The sequence below is a fragment of the Strix aluco genome, chromosome 13 (assembly GCF_031877795.1).
Source record: "Strix aluco isolate bStrAlu1 chromosome 13, bStrAlu1.hap1, whole genome shotgun sequence".
In the NCBI taxonomy this organism is placed as follows: Eukaryota; Metazoa; Chordata; class Aves; order Strigiformes; family Strigidae; genus Strix; species Strix aluco.
The window spans coordinates 7,041,291-7,061,694 of NC_133943.1; the positions used below are offsets into that span (position 1 = coordinate 7,041,291).

A 20,404-nucleotide genomic window follows, 5' to 3' on the forward strand; every position below is an offset into this window, starting at 1 on the left:
TTGGTTGGATCTTATTGTTACAGTACCATGTATAGCGGTACTTCCTTTTAACCTATAGATGTATTTAATATATAGCTGTGCTTTCTGGGGCTACTTTTTGATTCCGTAAGAGCCAGATGATGAGAGACAGGTAAATCCAGACTAGGCAGGCTCTCCAGTCCACCAGATTCATGTCACTCCTGCTGATGTTACACAGAGTAGATTTTAAATGGGGTGGATGCTGCCCCTGGAGAATCCTTCTCTTCTGGCAAGGAGCTGGTGTCCTCTGCTGAACCCATGCCGTTGGGCAGAAGGAGGGAGCACATTAGGTAATGGGAGGCAATGAAGAGAGCTGGCTGCAGGGCTTGTTTGTGTTAGACTCTGATGGGCCTTGCACAGCCAGGTAAATTAAATTCACTCTCTCTCTGCTTTCATTTGCACTGTGGTGACAAGGTGGTGAATCTGGAGACACAGTGAGACCTCTGCTAGGTCTTCTTCTGATGTTGGGAGACTCCAGCCCATGCTCAAATTTAGTTTCTGTGTGTTTGAAGTTGATGTGCTTGTGAACAACGGGAAGTTAGGCTCTGTGTTCACCTCCTCCTTTCTTTTGCTGCAGCGTTATGCTGCAGTTGTTTTTATATGTTTATGGGTAGAGTTTGACCTGTGTAAGGACGTAGCAGATGGAGCATATGATATTCACCACTAACATAAGTGAGCATTCTCTCAGGCTTAAAGTAGATGGAAGTTACTGCTACCTTCAAGATGGCAGAAATACAAATACATATATGGATTGAATCTTTCCTCCCCAAAGCTTGCAAATACCTAGGCATGCCATAAACCAATTGAAAGTACCAGCATTCCTCCGCTGTTTTGGATGGTTACAATAATAGATAACAGGCTGCAGCATGATCTGGCTAAATGTTTTGACCCTGAAGGGTCCTCATTTGAGTTTGAACAAACATTTTAATTTGAAGTATCTGTTCCAGGTCTGAGAAAGACCCTTTGGAGTCAAAAAATACTGTAAAATCAAGCTTCTACTTGTGCAGATGCACAACCAACATTCCAGTATAACTTTTCTGTTGTTTTACAGCAGTGGTTAATTTTAGCTGGCACAACTTAAGTTTTAGGGATGCGAGAGTCATCTTTAGCATTTCTTGTTAGCCAAAACCCGTGCTAAGATTGACATGACAGTCTCAAATATCCACCAGTCTGCAGAGTGGTTAACTGCAGCCTTGTGAGGTCAACTTGTTTGTTAAGTCAAAGTGGCTTCATAAGAAACACTTTTCATACCAGAACATTATATGCATCCTATGTGCATATATATAGTTATTAAAAAAATACAGGCAGGCTACACACATGTGTGATGTGTAAACTGACTGCACTGTTTGCAAGAGAAAAAGATGGGTCAAAGAACTTAAATACAGATCACAGTATGTGTGAGAAAAACCTTCCTTTCTGCTGTACCACTGCTTTTGTCCTTGCAACAGGTAATAAAAATACACTGTCTTAATTATTCCTCTGTTCAGAAAGTGAAAATAAATATATCTACAGTACTGCATAATTACTTATATTTTTTATTCATTTATTTATTTCCAAATGAATAGGACAATTCAGTGGTGAGATAGTTATTATAATGATAATTCCACCCACTGCAGTTAGTTACTAAAGAGTTTTGGATACCCCAGACTCATTTAACTGCAGAGTCCAGCTCATGACAGAGCTCAGGCTTCATCTGCTTCTGATAGAACTGTCAGTATAATGCTATTTCTGTATTAATATTCTGTAAGACAAGGTATAAAATCCTCACTTTGAGATGACACTCTGTCTTTGCTCACTCAAGATTTAAAGTCAGGAAAAACTCACCAGTTATGTAGCATGTGACCCGCCGGTTCTGCTCAGAGATGTCTGCATCGATGGTACTCAGTGTGACAACGACCTGTCCTGGCTCCGCATTCTCAATAACCGATCCTTTATAGAAGTCTGAGGTGAACTGTGGAGCATTATCATTTTCATCAGAGACAGTGACCTCCACCAGGGTTTGGGAAGAGAGCTGGACTTTCCTACCATGGTCAGTAGCCACTACATAAAACCGGTAGATCTCCTGATCTTCACAGTCCAGCTCTTTTAGTGTGGTGATCCACCCACTCTCACCATCAATGGTGAAGAGTCCTCGGAGATTACCAGATTCTGCTTCCAGACTGTAGGTCACCTGTCCATCATTCCCCATGTCCTGATCATTAGCTGTCACTTGAATGACTGTGGTTCCTGATGGCATGTTCTCCATGACAAAAGCTTTGTAGGGATCTGCCTCAAAAATAGGTCTGTTGTCATTGACATCCTGCACTTGGATGTTCACAGAGACCAGAGAGACCAGCTCAGTCTCCTGATGCGAGCAGTGAGCCATAACATCAATTTGGTACCACTTGGTGGTCTCATGATCCATGGCCTTTTTGATTTTCAAAGCCCCTGTTTGTTCATCCAGTATGAACACCTCATCCTTGTTACTCTCTGTAGTGGTTCCCTTCACCAGGCTGTATATGATGGGATTCTCTGCAAAAGCTTTGACTGACCCTATTTCTGATCCCTCTGGAAGATCCTCAGATGCAGAGAATGTATAAAGGGGCTCAGAAAACCTTGGCAATGTCACCTCCCTGGGGACAATCTGAAGATTCACTGGGACAAGGGAGTTCCAGTGAGGGGGTCTGCCATCTTCCGCTTTCACCTTGAAGTTAAAGGCTCTGTTTTCTAAACCAACAAGACTCTCCTTGACCTTAACAACCCCAGTGGCAGCATTGATCTCCACAAGGTCTTCTGCCACATCTTCCACAGAGTCAACAGAGTAAATGACATCTGCATTTGCACCTTCATCAGCATCGTAAGCCAGTACCTGGATGACAGGGGAGCCTTTGCTTACATTAGACTGGATGGACAGTGTGTATTCAGAGGCTTTGAACCGGGGTGGGTTGTCATTCTCATCTGTAAGAATTATTTTGACAGTGCAGAATGCCACCTTCCCACCCCCATCCTTGGCCATGACTTTAATGGCAATGACTCTCTCTGTTGAATTTTCCCTGTCCAGTTTTTGGAGTGTGGCAATATGGCCTTTATTGTCTATGGAGAACTTCTCATGGGCGAGTTTATTTATGATGGTATAGTCTATGGTGCCATATGGACCACCATCTGGGTCAATAGCCAGCAGCTCAATCACTTTAGTACCTATCTCGGCATTTTCTGCCAGCTCTGCCTCGTACACATTCTGCTGGAAAGAGGGACTGTATTTATTGGCATTTGTGGTGTTGATATACACAGGCACAATGCTCTTGAAAACTCCATCTGAAGCAGAAACCCTGAGATTGTAAGATGACTCCAAGTCCTTTTTGCAGCGGTTGAACATGGATATTATTCCAGAAGTGCTGTTGATAGTGAAATGCCTGTTGTCGTTGCCTGAGAGTATCACGTATTCCAGTCGGGTGGTGTCTCCACTGTCGGGGTCCAGGGCCTGGACTTTTATCACGATGTGCCCACATGTAGCCATTTCACTTACCTTGGCTTCATACTGAAGCTGGCTGAACTCAGGGGGATTGTCATTGATGTCTGTTACATCTACGATTACCAAGGCATCACTGCTAAGTGGAGGCATCCCATGATCTATAGCTCTTACTTTCATACGAAACTGTTGATTTTTTTCATAATCAAGTGCTTGAGCTGTTGTTATTTGCCCTGTGTTGGCATCAATATTAAAGAACTTGGTAGCATCTGAACCATCATCCAAGATCTGATAGGAGACCACTTTGTTTCTGCCTGAATCCTTATCAGAAGCAAAGAGCTGGACAACAGGGGTCTGTGCTGGCAAACTCTCTGAGACAGATGCTGTGTAGATGATCTGAGAAAATATGGGGGGGTTGTCATTAATGTCCTCTACCTCCACCTCTACTCTGGCTTCTGAAAAGGATCCTAGAGCTGTGTCTGTGGCTCTAACAGTGAACGCGTGTTTTGTCTCTAGTTCATAGTCCAGCTGGCCTGTGACAGTAAGGACACCAGTTTTGAAGTCAGTGCTGAACAGTTTCAGGGAGTCTTCTTCCACAATGTTGTAGATGAGGCGCAAGCCTTCAGGGCTGCGAGCCTGTATGTGGAGGATAGAAGTGTACAGGGGGATGTTTTCTGGCACCTTCACTCGGTAGTACAAACTTTGGAACAGAGGGTTGGATTTGTTCCTCACACTGATCACAACCTCCTCTTCAGCATGGAGGGGAGGCTTGCCTTTGTCCTTAGCAATGACTTGGAGGTTGTATTTATTTAAAGCTTGATAATCAAGAGGCTTCTTAAGTGAGATGTCTCCTAGGTAGGGGTCAATCCAAAAGTATTTGTAGTCCTCTGCAAATGAGTAGGTAATGGCTCCGTTATCCCCTATGTCTTTGTCTGTTGCTGACACCTGAAAAAGTACGTCCCCTGGCTCTGTGCCGTCCTGCACCGAGGTGTAATATGGCACATTCTCAAACTGCGGTGGATTGTCGTTGACATCCTCTACATAAACCTTGACTGTGGCTTGGGACACTCTTGGTGGTTTTCTGTTGTCCTTCACTTCCACAGCTACCTCATGCATGTCTTGTGTTTCGCGGTCAAATTTCACACCCTTGGTCTGGAGTACTCCAGATGCCTGGATCATTTTGAATCTTTCCTTTCCATTCAAAAGCGAATAGAAAAGTGGTTCATTTAGCTGATAACCCTTGACCCCAAGAATGGTGAGAGTCTTCTCATCTGTAGAGTTCTCCATCACAGTTGCTGTATACACGTCTTGATCAAATTTTAAGCCTGTACCTTGTGCTTGAGTTAAATTTAGCTTAACCAGAGCAGTACTCTTATATAAGCCATCACCAGCTCTGACTGTGAGTTCACGATAGCTTCCCAGGCCAGTAGCATTAAGAATGGAGATGAGACCTGTGAGTGGATGAATATAGAAAGCATTATCAAGGTTCCCTTCCATGATGCTGTAGGTCACCTCCGAATCTGCATCTTTTGCCTGCACTGACAAAAGCTCCATCCCTGGGTGGGCAGGTAGCAACACAGAAAGCTCATAAGTGTCTTTGAAAAAGACTGGAGGTGAATCATTCACATCTTTAACATGGATTGTGACCTTGGCTGGCTTGGATGCAAATAAGCTGGGACTTCCACTGTCATGTGCATGTACACTGAAGTGGAAAACTGGGGTGAGCTCATAGTCTATATCACCACGACTGGTCAGCGTCCCTGTGCTGGGATCTACTGTGAAATATTTCAGTGCCTCCGGTTCCAAAATCTCATAGACCAGCAGAGCATTGGAGTCTTGATCAGCATCTGTTGCATGGGTCACGAGGGGAGCATTACTTTCATCCAGCACCATGCTTTGTGATGGAGCATTCTCCATGAGCCAGCCAACGAAGGAAGGCTTAACGAAGATGGGCACATTGTCATTCTCATCTATGACATAGATAAGTACCATTGTGTCCATAAATGCTCCAGCCATGTTGGTGCCACGGACTTTCAACTGGTAAAAAGATACCTGCTCAAAATCTAAGCTCTTCTGAGTGGAAATAAGGCCTGACTGATAGTTCATGGAGAATACTCCATCTCCATTTCCATCTTTTATTTCATAGCTGACTGGTGACAAGCTTGTGGCTGAAACCTGGATCAGAGGAGAGCCAACAGCAGTGGATTCACTGATCTCTGTGATGTATTCGGCCTCTGGAAATTTTGGAGGGGTTCGATCAGATGGTCTAATGCGGACGTGTACTGTAGCAGAATCTTTAAGCTGGGGGAACCCCTGATCTTCTGCCTTTACAATAAGAGTAAATCGCTCCTGCCTGGATGGGTCCAGTTTCTGGGCAACTGTAATAATTCCAGAATATGGGTCGATGCTAAAGAAACCTTCCCCATTACCTGCAAGAAGAGAAACTACAAAGTGAAGAATGCAGACACCCTATTGGTTTTGGTTTTCTGAACCTCTTTTCCATAGATGCTCCTGATTTCAGACCTAATTAACATCTCTTTCTTTCACTGGGAGACAAGAATCTTCATTAATTTCTAAATAATTTTCATTCTAAGAACAATTAACCCATTGAGATCTACAAGCTAACTTTTAAATCAATCAAAATGTGAATTAGAGATAAATACCCTTCTAATTTGAGCATATTTAGTGGTGGCAGAGCATGTGCTTGAAGCTTTTGCCTCGTGTGCAGAACATGGTAGCACAGACTGTACTAGTTTCTTCAAGCCCTGTCATGCTTATAATTACCAATACTTCAGGAGCAATTAAATTCCTCAGTCCTTGATCTAAATTGCAGTGAGAAAGATGGAGCAAAGGATGGCTTGTCTCCTACAAAGTATTTACCTGCTAAATAGGCAGTGTGGCACAGACATAAATATTTAAGTTTTAACCTTTAGAATGAATGATAAAATACCTGCCTACTGAGCTTGGATGACCCAAACCCGCCATCAGCCAATGCTGAGAGAGTACTCATCATTCCTCAAGGAGGTATTTCTTGGTAGAATTGGTGAAAGTGATGACGACTGCTGTAGGAGTTGGAGTATTTTTGCCTAACAACTGAACAGGGATCCCTCCCTCAGTTCCCATGGATGAGAAGAGCAGATTTTAAGTTGACTAACTCATCCAGTCACATTTTCTCTTAGACCAGTGACCAAACATTGAACTGTCTTCTAAAGGAAGGATGTTAATATTCCATAACATGGAAATTACCTGCTTGCTCTAGATTTTCTCTGGGTAGGATGGAAAACGTATTTTAGAACTGTGCAGCCATTTTCTGTTCTTTGCAACAGCTAGAGAAAGCTGGTCAACTGTCTGGCCACCAGCTAGAGGATGGAAATGCAGGCATGTTCACAGCCTAAACTGTATTGTTGCATGGCTCTCACCTGCCTGAAGGGAGTAGTGGATTTCAGCATTGGCTCCTTGGTCCTGATCAAGGGCTCTGACTTGTATAATTTCTGTGCCCACCACTGCTGAGTCCAGCACTTCTGCTTCGTAATGGATGCTGCTGAACTGGGGAGGGTGAAGGTTGCAGTTCTCCACATGGATGATGACTCGAACAAAGTTCCTCTTGATGGGGACCTCCTGGTCTCGTACCTGAATGACAGAGGAAGAGCAGGTACGGTCACGCTCGGGGAGTGGGCAGTCTTGCCTGCACCGGGCTTCTAAGTAGCTCATCAGACTCTTACAGAGGGTGGTGTTTTTCAGTGATACCAATCCCTTGGGTGGGAGTGAGCCTGTAAGTTTCAACACCAAAGCTCAGTCTTGAACTTGAAAACAAACATTAACAATTATTCACTGTGCTTTCTTGTATAAGAATCCAGTGGCTCTCCAATGAAATTAACAGGTGATGGGCTCAGCACATGCTTAGAAGAAAGGAGGGAGTTACCTAGATTTATTCAGGATGGTTATAGAGTAAACATTAACACCCTCTTTCCTGTTGTTCTAGAGAATCCTCCCTCAAAGACTAGAACCAGTTTTAATTTCTCCAGTGACCCATATACCCTGGCCAAGCTGAGGGACTCAGCAGGGTTTGGCTAGGACTCACCATCACTGTTAGGGTGTGCTGGGGCATGGGCTGGGAACTGAAGCCTTCTGCTGTTGTGAGGACCCCACTGCTTGGATCCAACTGGAAAAGTCTGGTGCTTTTGGGGTCCACGCTGCCATGGATGGTGTAGATGAGCCCCTTGCCTTTGTCCTTGTCTGTTGCACTGACTTGAAGGATTTCCCTCCCCGAGGGGGTATCTTCAGGAATCCTCACCTCGTAATGGCTCTCCAGGAACTGGGGACGGTGCTGGTTGATGTCAATCACGTGGATAAATGCCTGTGGTGGAGACAGCACAGTGAGGGCAGCAGGGACATGGGAGCAACCTGATTTATGAAGCCATGTAAAATCTCAGCTACCAACCCCTCTTGGGTGTAGCCATGCTCTGAGCCTTGTAACCGTCACAGCTTTCCAACTTCTGGAGCTTTGCCATCCACGGTGGCTGGGAGCCCTTCTGTCCTTCTCTCCAAGGAACTCCTGCTGTGCTTTCCCTTAGTGATTTTCAGTTTGCTTCCTCTCATTTTTTTTTAAATATCTCCAATCTGGCAAGCCATTCAGACTGAACGTGCTTGTACTTGGCACACGGAGTAACCATCACAGCCTGCCATGAAAAGTAGCAGTCGCTCAGCCGTGGTGCCAGCTTTGCTGGCTGATGCCTCCACAGCCATTGGCCCTCATTAATTACACACCAGAAAGCTGACAGAGAGGGGATGTTTGGTAAAGGAAGGGAGAGGCTGGCCTATCTCAAGAGCAGCACGTGTGTGGAGAACGTATGCAGTAGCAAAGTTTGTGGTCTGCACTTTTTAGCCAAATCTTCCCCTCTGCATTTGACAGCAAACCCCTGTGAATGGCCTGCCTGAATCCTGCCTGCAAAGTCACCTAATTTCTTCTGTTTGGTCTTCTACCCTGACTGTCCTGACCCCCGTACTGATGTGTTCGCTGCATCTTAGGAAGTCCCAACCAAGTGTAATAATTTGCTTCCTCTAGCAAACCTGAACATGCCATGGGTGTTTTGCACAAGCAAGTTTTCTGACATCTGCTAGCGGCCTTGAGTGCCAAAATAAACGTAGGTATGAGCTGCAAGGTGGCAGGGAATGCACACCAGGCAAGGTGGGGCTTTGTTTGTTTATTTGGAACAATACTTAAAGATAGTTGAGATAGCTAGCCATCCATTAGCATTGCGTTTCACAGGAATGGTAGTGTTGCTCACTCATCATACCCTGCAAACCTCCACAGTGAATTTCCCACGATAAGCGTCACTGAGGGGTGACTCACATTCTAGGTCTTCCTGTGCAGTGAGGTCTGGATTTTTGGTTGCTTACGTGTGGAGAAAATGGTTGGTGAAAGATCAAGCCCTGAATACCCCTCCCGAGGGTAGGTAAAGATGGGCAAACCAGCCCTTTTAACTGGGGATCAGGGACATGCCTGAGAGCAAAGTGTCTCCTTTCACCAGTGCTTGCTTTTCATGTGGCAACTCAGAGGACACAGCATCTCTGCAGTTGCTCCACTCACGCCCTGACTCTCTGTGCTGATATATTATCAATGTGCCACGCACTTGGAGCAGCACAGGGCCTGACCTGACCTCACCTCTTGCAGATCTGTCTGTGCTGGCTTTACGTAGGCTAGCAAGTCCCAAGAACACCTCTTGACACGGCACCATGAACCCAAGCCTGATCTAACTGTGTATGCACTTCCCTTACGTATTAGCATGTTGTCCCAGTTATGTTGTAGTTCAGCCTGAGCCACTGAGAGCAAGCTGAGGTCTGAGAGTGTGAACTGCTACCCCAACTTGGCTGGTGGTGTAGAGTTGTCCTTGTGTGCTAGCTGTGATCAACAGAAAAGGCCCAGGCTTCCCTAGACCATTTGTTTCCAACAATGTAAAAAAAAATCTTAGCTTGGTACTTAGGAAAGACTTGGGTCACTGTGTAATGTAAGATCACAGTGTAGGGAGATTCTTGTGCCTGGCACCTGATCCGGAGCTCAGTGGAGTCAGAAGAAAGACTCCCTTTGGCATATACTCACTCTAGATGGGGTCTCTACTAAAGAAGACAACGTTACCTGGGTTTTGATGGTAGTAGACCCATCAGTGACTTCTACTGTCAGGTTATAGCTTGACTTCTTCCTTGCATCGAGGGCTCTTGCAATGACCATGCTGCCTGTACTCTTTTCAATGTCAAAATCCATGTCATCATCACCACCTGGGATAAGGGAGAGATGAGAAAAGGGAATGGGTGGACAGTTACACTTAGACTTCTGTCTGGAGCAAGCTGCAGGTGCTGGCAGCCTCTGCAGGGGAAGGGATTCTAGCAGCTCCCTGGAGATCCAAAGGATGAGGATCTCCCCTCCAGACACCATACACAAACCACATAAGGAGCTCATGCCCAGCCACAGATATGTGGCATGCCAGGCAATATACCTTGAATGGGGTACGCATTAACTCCATACCTCTTTGGCCACAGCTAGACTGGGGATGGTGCTACAGGTGAAGTTTCCCCCTAATCTGGAAACTCAATACAAAATGTGATAGATGGACACAGGAGATAGGGAGGATATGGAGAAGCTTGACAAAGAGGTAGTCACAGATGGTGACAAAGGAGTACAAAAGGGAAGGTGAGGGGAATTAGAGAAAAAGAGGAGGAGAGAAGGGGAAGGGATGTACATATGCATATGATGTCCTGGCTAGATTTGAAACAGGCACATTTGAACATTGATTTATTTGCACAAGGTCTCCAGCTATGCAGCATCACAGGCTTAGCATGGATCAGGGATCTGCAGGGCTGAACAACAGTCTTGCTGGCTTCCAATTCAAGGTCACACCATGGGCATATCAGCAATGGTCTTCATTGTCACAGTTGGGAGCCTGTGAGCTACCTGAAGAAGCCCAATACGCGAACAGTTGGGGAGGCAGACGGTGCTTCCAGGGTGAGCAGAGCCTGTTGACTCCAACCCAGATGGCTGCGTAGTGCAGGGAACCGCAGGCCTGAGCAGCTCAGCAGCAGAAGGCTTTCCCTCATGCTACTGCTGTTCAGCCCTGGCATGGTAGTTCCTTTCTCATGCCTCGCTTGCTGGTGGCCTGTTAGTTCTCCATTGCACGTGAAACACTGCTACGCTGTTCTGAGCTATGGAGAGGTAGAAGCAGTTTTCTGCGATTTATCCCAGGTCTCAACTTTTCCCCTCCTGGCTGCTGGATGCTTGGTATTCTGTTTTATTCTCTTACCATCTGGGAAAATCTTGGCTGGTTGTTAAATTACACATTTTCCCTTGTGGGAGAAATGCAGTGGTTGCCAGCCATCTGGACCACCATTTTTCTGCTGGGAAGGAGACAGAAAGAAGCAGAGACAGGAAAAGAGAGACCCATGGATGCCTTTCCCTGAGAAAGACAGAAGGGTTCCTTTTGCACGGTGCCGAAGGGAAAGAGGAAGCCCAGGAAAGGAAAGAGCTGAAGAAAGATGCTGCTCTGTCAGAGTTTTGCAGACACCATCAACCCCAGTGACAGAGCCTTTGTGGACAGGGAAAGACAAGTTTTTGAATGAGGTGCTGAAGTCTCCTGGATCTCTGCATCACCCGCTTGGTTGCCAGCTACTGTGATGCTTTGCTTCCCTAGCAGGGAAAATGAAATCCTGTCCTTTTCCACCTGTATAGAAACTAAGAGAGCCCTGAGTAGCACTTGGTGCACTAGAAACTGGCAAAGACGAGGCCAAGCATACAGGCAAGCACTCAGCAGGAAAACAATGGGATAACATTCAGAGGAATATACCGTTAATTCTGCAAACCCAAGCAGACACTACTAACGCCAGGTAAGACTTGCACTGATACTGTCTGCTCCTGGTAGCATTCTATCTCTTGTTGCTTAATTGTATTTATACACCATTATCCCTGCCCTAACATAGTAATGGGAAAAACTATTCACTCACTCAATTAAGGCTTTTTCTGACGAAGGCAAGCCCTGCAGGCAATGTCAGGGAAAGGCTGAGCAAGGCAGATTGGGGCACCACTTCAAAACACCAAATTACATGAGCACAATTGGCCCTTGTTGGTAGGACCAGTTCTGCACATACGCTGCTTGACGAGTCCCCTGGGGTGACAGCCCACATCCCCTCTGCCCTAGCATCGTGTGTCTTAGAGGAGGTCCTAGAGCTCCGTCATGTTTCATGTCTAAGTAAGTCATCTGTGGGATGCTGTGAGGTGGAAGGGAGAGCCCCACCAGTTAGGTCAGACCAGCTCTTTGAGGAATCCTTCCCTGTCAGCTCCCTGTCGAGACTATGGGCTCAGCAGGGAGGGAGTGACAAGGGGGTGTCTGCAAGACCCACCCAGACACCTGGATCCTTGCAGACTGTTTTACCACAACCAACAGTGTCACTTGATTCCCAGGAGGAGCTGGGGCTGGCATGCCCTGCCTTTCATGCGACATCGGAGAACACCTCAAACACTGGCAAGTCCTAAAATGTCATTAAAAAAGTGTGTTAGATAATTGCACTTGGCACGGGAGCCCTTGGACAGGCAGCTTTGTCTATGGCTGTTTAAGCGTTTTGGTGTCTGTGAGAAAGCTTTCCTTGTAGCTCACCTACACCTAAAGCAAACAACTTCATTAGCTCAGGCATGCGAGTGCTGAAAGCCAAGGCAGCTGGGGCAAACGCTCCCAGACACACACTGCTGGTTTAATTTCTGTGTCTCACCTGTGATATTAAACCACACTTGGCTGGGGCCCATTTCAATGCTGATCACTCCCACCATATGGTTTACAGGATCTGTTTCCATCACGGCAAAGTTAAAGTGGGGTTCATCGAAAGCTAGTGGCTCTGAGGAAGGGCCAGGCCGGGCGACCCAGCTGATGTGAAGCCGCACATGGGAGGAAAGTGGTGGGCTGCCGCCGTCTGTTGCCTTGACCTGCCGGGAAATGCACGTGCAGTCAGAGAGAAGGCTGGTTTAGCCCATGGGAGCCTCACGGGAAGCTGCTTCTCCCACCCTCCAGGAGTTTCAGGTCCAAGTGTGCCCAGAATCCCACAAAACAAATCTTGACCTAGTGGCCCATGCTCTGGCTGCTTCCAAGGTAGAGCCATGCAACCCAAATTCCTCTTGACCATCAAGGAAATCTGCCAAGCTCAATCCACAGCAGAGACCTGGATCACAAGCCTCATTGCAAGGACCCAAGTGTGGAAGAGCTTTAAACCTATATCCAAGCTCCATGGCCTGATCAGACTGCCAAATGGAGCCACTGCTGAAACCCAAAGACTGTTCAGGTTTGGGTCCACATCCATATGGTATCATGGATCACTGTGTTCATCTCTCAGAGTGGGTTGGACAGTTAAGTTTTAAATTTACCCTCCATTTTTAACAGCTTCTTACCTTATGCATTTCCCATCATTCCCTCACAGTTTCTCTCCCGGTAACCCAAATCTGTCTCATTCAAGGACTCCTCCCACTGCTGCATTTTCTCTATCTTTTTCCTTCTTTTATCTTTTCTGTTTCTGCAGCCTTTCCTCTTTCCCTCTCCACCCATCTCTTCCCATTGGCTTTCTCTGTTTCCCTCTCCTCTCACCGTGAGTATGTTGTATTCAGAGGCAGGAAAAGCCTTCCTGGAGAACACCATGCCAGTTGTGGGGTTGATGGTGAATATCCCTTCCTCCTCCTCCTCGATGGTGTAGGTGATCTGGCTGTTCTGGCCCTGGTCACGGTCTGAAGCGATCAGCCTGTAGACCGGCAGTGGCGTCTCTGAGGCCTCTCTCTCAGGGAGCTGCACCATGAAGAGCTTGTGGGGGAAACTGGGGGGACTGTCATTGGCATCCAGGACTTGTATCACAACTCTGCTGGTGGACTTCAGGGCTGGGTCTCCATTGTCAGAAACAGCCACCTGCCAGCAAGCAAAGCGAGTGGGTGACAGAGCTCTTTGTCGTGACCTAGGACATGAGCAGCCAGGCTTCATCCTGATGGGCAATGACTAAACCAGGGGTTTTGTGTGGATCTGCATTTGTATCTCAACGTTTTCAGAGGCACTGCTCCTCTCTGCAGGGTAAAAGCTGGTGGCTGCAGCTGGCACTGTGCAAGGTTTGTGCATGCACAGGGAGATGCGTCTGCAGGGCTCCTGCTTGCCATCGCTCCGGGCAGTGGGTCATATTGGTCATTAGGGGTCACACAACTGAAAATGTTTGTATTGCAGTGGCTTGGCAAGTTATCACCCATCCTCACTTTGCTGTGCCTGTGCATGCTCCCAGCATGTTGCATTGCAGGGTGAAATTTATTATCCTCAATCACCCTGATAGAGTGAAACACCTCAAGATCCCTCAAATGTAAATATGCATAGCTAGGAGGGGCTGGGGCTGGGGGCCTGTAACACAAACCTACACAGCAATGTCTGATACAACGAGATAAATGAGGGTGGATTTCTCTGGCTTGCTCTTTCCCCCATAAGTTATTATCTATCCTGCTAGAGGACAATTCCAGTCCTCTTCCTGCATTCCCACAGCTTCCAGAACAGGCCTTTTGCTCCAGTCTTCAGTAAGGAAATAATAAACCCCGCAGTACTGCTGCAGCTGTCTCTTAGGGCAACACACACCGTTTAATTAAGTTTCCCAGCAGTTGGGAGCTGATGGGATGAGATTCTTTCTCTGTGCTCCAACTTGCAAGGAAAGCTCTTTGAGGACTTAATACACTTGTAGGTAAATAAAGCTAATTACAATTATCATTACCCACCTCTAGGATATGTTCAGCCTTGTATTCTCGATCCAGCTGCCGTGAAGTTGTAGAAATCAGACCTGCCAAGAAAGAAACCCTTTGAGCTCCAAGACTCAGCGTCCGAGGAAAGCCAGGGCTGATCAAACCCCCGCATGTCCCACACCAGCCTGCCCGCTCGTCCTGCTTCAGGTTCCCTTTGTGATCCGAGGAGAGAGACAGATATCACCTGAGGGCAAGCTGTCCACTTCCAGTGCAAATCCCTGTGTAGAGGTGCTGCTCTCACACCTCTGATTTTACAGAGGCCACAGGAGGTGGATACCTGCCAGATGCCTACATCAGTTGAGGGTTGTCAAGGCATTTGGTGAGAAAGGCTGCAGGACTGTGAAAACAAAACTTTTCTTATGCCTCTAAGTAAGAAACATTCTGCATGCGCTGGCACAAGTTTGGCTTCTTAACAAGTCTCGACTCCTATGTTCCCTGTGCTGAACCTTGCTCTTTGTAATTTACAGTGTTTTGACAAAAGCTTGTCTTCTGTCTTGGGAAATACCCTCTATTCTACCACTAGAACAAATGCATTCAGGCTAAAAATAAGGTACGCAGTCTATAATAATGGGGGTATATTATTTAAGCTTTGCTGAGAGACAGGATGAATCTTCTAACAATTGCAAGATTTGAGGGATTTCTAAAAAATACACACTAGTTTAACCACAGGGAATAGGTTGGATGCAGGAGGGAGGAATTGTGGCTGTAATAAACTAGAGTTTAAACAAAATCATCTTAATTGCCTCTTTTTGGCCTGTCAGTGACTAGGCTGAGTAGATGCAAGCGTGGAAAGGATGGAGTTGAGGCTTGTGTTTCCACATCTGGTTTGATAATAGTCCTTATCAGGTGCCTTGACTCTTCACCTTTGGGGAAAAGCAGCTCTAGACCATTTTCACAACTGCTTTACAGATGAAGTTGTATGCATAATACATGATTATCTGCCAGTCATCAAGTCTGACACCTGTGAGTGTTTTTGTCCGTTCCCTGCATCTCCTGCTCCCAGTGGTCGCTGTTATCATGGTGTTGATTCCTCGTGAAGGAAGGTCCTGCTTCCTCACACAAATGAAAGGCAGGGTGAATTTTCCTGACCACCACAAGCAGTGATGCAGGCTCATGCTGCTCTGGGAAATGCTTTGCATGGGAGGCAGCGTGCATTTGCAGCGGTGTGAGCACGTGGACTTGTGCATCCTGAAAGACTTGTAACTCAGAGTTGCATGAACCCATCTCAACTCTCATTTCTGGTTCAAAGCCAGAAAGTTTTAATTAATAGTATTGTTTTCAGTTGTATCATACTTTGGTGTATTGCTGTCTGATCATGATAGGCAGGAGAAAATTTCAAATGGCTGCAGGTAACACCGGGCAGCTGAAGGAGGGAGCAAGGAGCAGCTGCTTGGAACAAGACTATTGTTAACTGTTTCCACTTGTTCTCTGGGATTATTCGTATTTGGCACCAGCCGCTGCACTAAACACTTATTTAATGCCTTTACAATCATAAATCAACACTCCTTAATGTGTTATGACAAGATGATTTGAAAGACTGTTTGTATGTATGTCATGGATTTTTTTTCTTCTCCCTAATCTTCCTTTTGACGTCTTGGCAGGTGAAGAGGACTCAGCAGTGGCCTGAGAGCACACTGGCTGAGGAGCTTTTGAAACTCTCCCAGGTTTGTGGGAGGCTGTAGGACTCCAATAACAGCAAAACTCTTGATATGCATGGAAGTGCTCTTTTAATGGGGGCCTAAAGGAGTCATTGCAGCAGCATTTCACTGAGACCTCTGATGCACCTGTCCATGTTGCCAAGAGGTTGGCTAGAAGAGGGGAGCAAAGCCTAAAACTCCAGCTACCTTAGAGGATGGTTCATAATTTTGGCCTAAGAAGCCCATAGGACACATAGCTAAATACTAACGATGGAGCTACCCAATACCTGTGTGCACACTCGGGATATTTCTAGTCTACCAGATTGCAAAATTCAGTTGCAACAGACTAATACCTTGTTTGCACTTGGCTACTGCATGTCAGCTGATGGAAGGTAACTTAAACCACTCTGAAGAGATTATTTGGATTTGCCTGGCCACACCCTGAAATTCTTTCATGACCTAATGATAAAAATGAAAGAAAACAGGTTCGTAGCTGAGCTTTCTACAGCTGGAGAAGAAGGACTGTAGTGAAGGCAGATGAACTGGAACTTAATGACTATCTTGAATGTCTGTGCCACTGAAGATGCTCAGATGTCCTGGGAAGTAAGAGCTGACTCTACTCTCTATCACAGACCTGTACCATATCCCAGCTGGGAGTCTGACCAGATGGCATTTTTGGGTTTAGCTTCATATCTGTTGAGCGACAAGTCAAAGGGTTGGCTTCTCCTCCTGACCCCAGGCAAACTCCCTCTGTCCCTTACCCCGTGCCCAACCGCAGCTCCCAGTTCCCCACTGCAGAGTCAGTTACCACTCTGCCTTGAGATCAGACAGCTCTTGTGGTTAACGGTTAATCACTCTAATTCCCGTACGGAGCCGTGGTGCTGTGCAGCTGCCAAGATGCACAAACTGCCAGCACTGTTCACACGGCAGCTGAGCACCCAGAGACAGGGAGACGGGGATCGGACGTGGTGCTTGAGAGAAGTCAGCTGGAATTAATGCATATTTTTATATGTTGCTACTTGGTTATACACTCTGTGAAGCCAGAGGGCTAAAATGGAAGTGGAAACTGTTATTAAAGGGGAACTGCTGTCAGCTTTCATGGCCTGGAGAAACAGTTCCTCGGTTCTTTCTGCTGCCCCCTCCAAGGACCTGGGAAGTGCATGTTTAGGTTTTAATGAGAGTGATTTGCGTGTGCGTGTGCACATGTGTGAGTTATCAGTGCAGTCTCTGCCCCTCTGGAAAACACCAGCTAGCCCTTTCCACAGGACTTGCAATTGAGTGGGTGTCCTTTATTTGTGTTCTTGTATGTGGCCCTGAAAGTTTCTCCTGAGTCCTACAGAGACTGGACAAAACTGTCAAAGGTCCTAATTGCACTTGGTCAATTAGCCAAGCTCTGCATTCACCTGAAGGTCCAGAAACAATCCTTTCTGTTGCTTGCATACAGGCAGGCACAAGCTCTGCTCTTGCAGCCTATCTACACACGGCAATGGGAAAGGATTGTCTGTAATTCTCCTGTTTGCTGCCTGGAAAGGGGAGAGAGGAAAGCTGGTCGTGTTGGAACAGGAGCAGCAAAATTAACAGCGCATTGTTGTTAGGGAACAAAAAATAATAATAACTTCTGCTGGCAAGATCAGGGCTGGGGTGGAGGTTGCTGGCCCCCTTCCCTCGCTGCAGGGAGGAAAATCTAAGATAGTTAAAATAGCCAGAATCAAGTTTGCAGGCATTGGGGCTTTCACAAGAGCCTGAGAAGGGAAGAGGTTGTTCTCCTGAAATCCTGTTTCTGTTGTCTCACTGTTGCTTCCATTTCACCTTCTATTCTGTTTTCTTCTCCTCCTATCACCTCCCCTTTTGTTCTCACCATGCTTTGCACTATTCCATGCTCAGCTGGAGCTGGTGGTAATTGGCTCAGGGAGCAGCAGTGTAACCATCCCCCAGATTTAAAGAGCAGGCTGTGTCTGCATGTCCTTCCATGCAGAGAAATGCAGGGAACCACAGGCATCCTGGGGAAGCCCGTGGACACTGACACAGCAGGAGAAGCACCAGAAGAACAAGCACTAGATAAGAGCTGAAGGTGAATAGTCCAAGGTAGAAAGATTCTCCAAACAGCCTTTCAGCAGCATGAATGGCTTTGTCCTGACTCTTCCTGCCACGGACTCCTGATTTCTCTTGGTCCTGTCTGGACTGGAACCCCCTTCACATCAGGGACTGCAAACCCTACACAAAAGCTGAAAACCTTTCCAGCAAAAGAGTACCCCAAACCCTGCTATTGCCCCATCTCTCCATGTATGTATGTATGTATGTATGTATCTCTCTCTCCATGTATCTATCTATCTATCTATCTATCTATCTATCTATCTATCTATCTATCTATCTATCTATCTATCTATCTCTGTCTCCCACAAACACTGCTCTGCACCAGCTGCCAGGCTGGGCTGGAGAGATTCCATTGCCAATGGCAGAAAGCTTTCATCTTACTGCACAGTTTTATTCCCTCTTCTCATTAGCCTTTCATTTATTTTCCCTCTTTTTCTCCACCCTCTTTAGGGAATTGAGATCTAGAAGAGCTTCGAGCCCTTCTGTGGTAGCTCAGGGATGCTGGAGGAGCCAAGCCCTGCTGAGGGACAGTTATCGTGGCCATTCCTGTCTCCCTTGCAAGGCCTCAGGAGAAGTCAAGGGGCTGTGCTGGTTATGTCTTCACTGGCCAATCCACCCCTGTGTTGAGATACTGGATCAAACACAGAACAAGCTGGCTCCAGGACCAAAAATAGGTTACCTGTAATAGCGTGCCACTGTGCCCTGAATAATTATGCAGGGCTATTCTGCAGGGTTATTCTGGGTGTGGACGTGCCTATTGTAATAGTAAATTAGGACCTTAATTCCTATTAGTGCACAGGATGAGAACAAGCTTTCTCCTCCTCTCCTTCTGCCAAGGGGCTCCTACCAGGAGTGCCCTGCCTAGGAGAGACCCAGAGTGACCCCGGCCCTCTTGTGCTCTGGCTTCTTTCAGTGTCAATGTGACTTATTTGTCTTTTGATGACAGTGTGGAATAGGAGAAGAGGAGAGGTCTTGATCACAGTCTTCTCTGCATGTAGGAGCCTCCCTTCTGATCTGAAAGCTGGAGGAACCCCTGACACATACAGTTTATCCCGTGCTTTGCTCAAATCATGTGACTAAGAGCAGCAGCCTCTGTGGTTTCCTCTTGAAACTTCAATTATCATTGAATAATGTGACAGAGATTCAGCTTCATCACAGATAAGCAGCTCTACCTACTCAAAACTCTTTTGCTGTCATAGGATTTGGGATTGACTATGGAAGGAGTATTGGCAATCTGAATCCTATAAATCTCCGGCATTTCAAGAACTGCAATGTTTCTGGGTCTTTTTGTGATCATTTGCTCTAGTTAGTGAAAGAAGAGATGCATTTCTGGCATTTGAAAAACAAAGGACATGTCCTAAATAAAAATCCAGAATAAACATCAGTGGTCTAGTAGCACTATAGTGCTCAGATACTTGCAGTGTTTTCTCTGTTCTCTCGTTCAAATGTAGAATTTTGATTTGCACTGCACTGGGATAATTCTTTTTTTGAATACAACCCTGGACTGATATGAATGACCAGGAACTGGAAGACCAGCAGTTCATCTTCCAGTGCTGCACTACCAGACTGAGACCAAAGATTATATTTTCATTCTACTTAATGGAGCAACTAGCATGCCCTTGTCTGAATAATGAAAGTATCACTGGGTTTCCAGTAAGATGCCTACAGCCCTGAAATTTAGACAAGCTATGATATTCTTTCTGGCAGTAGTAGCAGATGACTCCTCTTTAGATACTGTAAGCACGAGGGTATAAACTGCTCAGTTTATGGCAATGTTTGCAGGTTATTATTTGCTCTTTTGGGTGATATGCAAGTAAAACAATGGATAACTGAATCCTCACGAGGCTTGGAAGCAGGCCCTTAAACAACCTCCAAGCTCAGGCTTTAAAGAAGAGACCTCCAGCAACTGTCCAAGAGATAAGATCAGCTCATGGGTTTCTTACAGGACTGACAAACTTATCACTCTTCACATGCAAATTACCTGACTGTAGAGAGAGATGGATAGGAGATGACTCATACCCGAGAGAGCTTTTTTTGTCTAAGATGGGAATTAAAGGGTTGGCTTAGAGGTGAAGTGTCTCATTAGCAAACGTTAAGATTTTGCCAGTGTTGCTTATTTTGCCATAAAACACACCAGCCTTGGAGCATGGCTTTGTAGGGCTGCACTCACACTGGGGTGAAAGTTTTGCCTGCTGCCTGCAGCACACAGAAGGCTGAATTTCCCACAGGGTGCGTGGGTGCAAGCTGGAGGTCAGCAGGTGAGGGGAGCTAGCCTGGTGTCCTGATAGCTGTTTCTGGTCCACATCCTATGGAAAAGGCAGTGGTCTTCTAAAATAGGGCCTCTGAAGGCACCACTTCATGGAACCCTGCATCTGTGCAAGCTGTCTGTGGGGCTGAGTTGTGCATCGTTGTTTG

At 46.3% G+C, this 20,404-nt stretch overlaps 1 protein-coding gene across 2 annotated transcripts in view; it reads right to left on the bottom strand.

Annotated features, from left to right (window-relative positions):
* Positions 1–20,404, bottom strand: part of FAT2 (FAT atypical cadherin 2) — a 59,735-nt gene that overhangs the window by 21,838 nt on the left and 17,493 nt on the right. Inside the window, exons 4-10 of one of the 2 annotated variants that reach the window (XM_074838650.1) lie at positions 14,235–14,296; positions 13,084–13,395; positions 12,221–12,431; positions 9,603–9,742; positions 7,548–7,823; positions 6,886–7,096; positions 1,843–5,895 (exon numbers count right to left, since the gene is read on the bottom strand). In XM_074838650.1, coding sequence (XP_074694751.1) covers positions 1,843–5,895; positions 6,886–7,096; positions 7,548–7,823; positions 9,603–9,742; positions 12,221–12,431; positions 13,084–13,395; positions 14,235–14,296 — 5,265 coding nt within the window. Of the gene's footprint in view, positions 1–1,842; positions 5,911–6,885; positions 7,097–7,547; positions 7,824–9,602; positions 9,743–12,220; positions 12,432–13,083; positions 13,396–14,234; positions 14,297–20,404 lie in introns of both variants that reach the window. The other variant, XM_074838648.1, reaches the window with a different exon arrangement.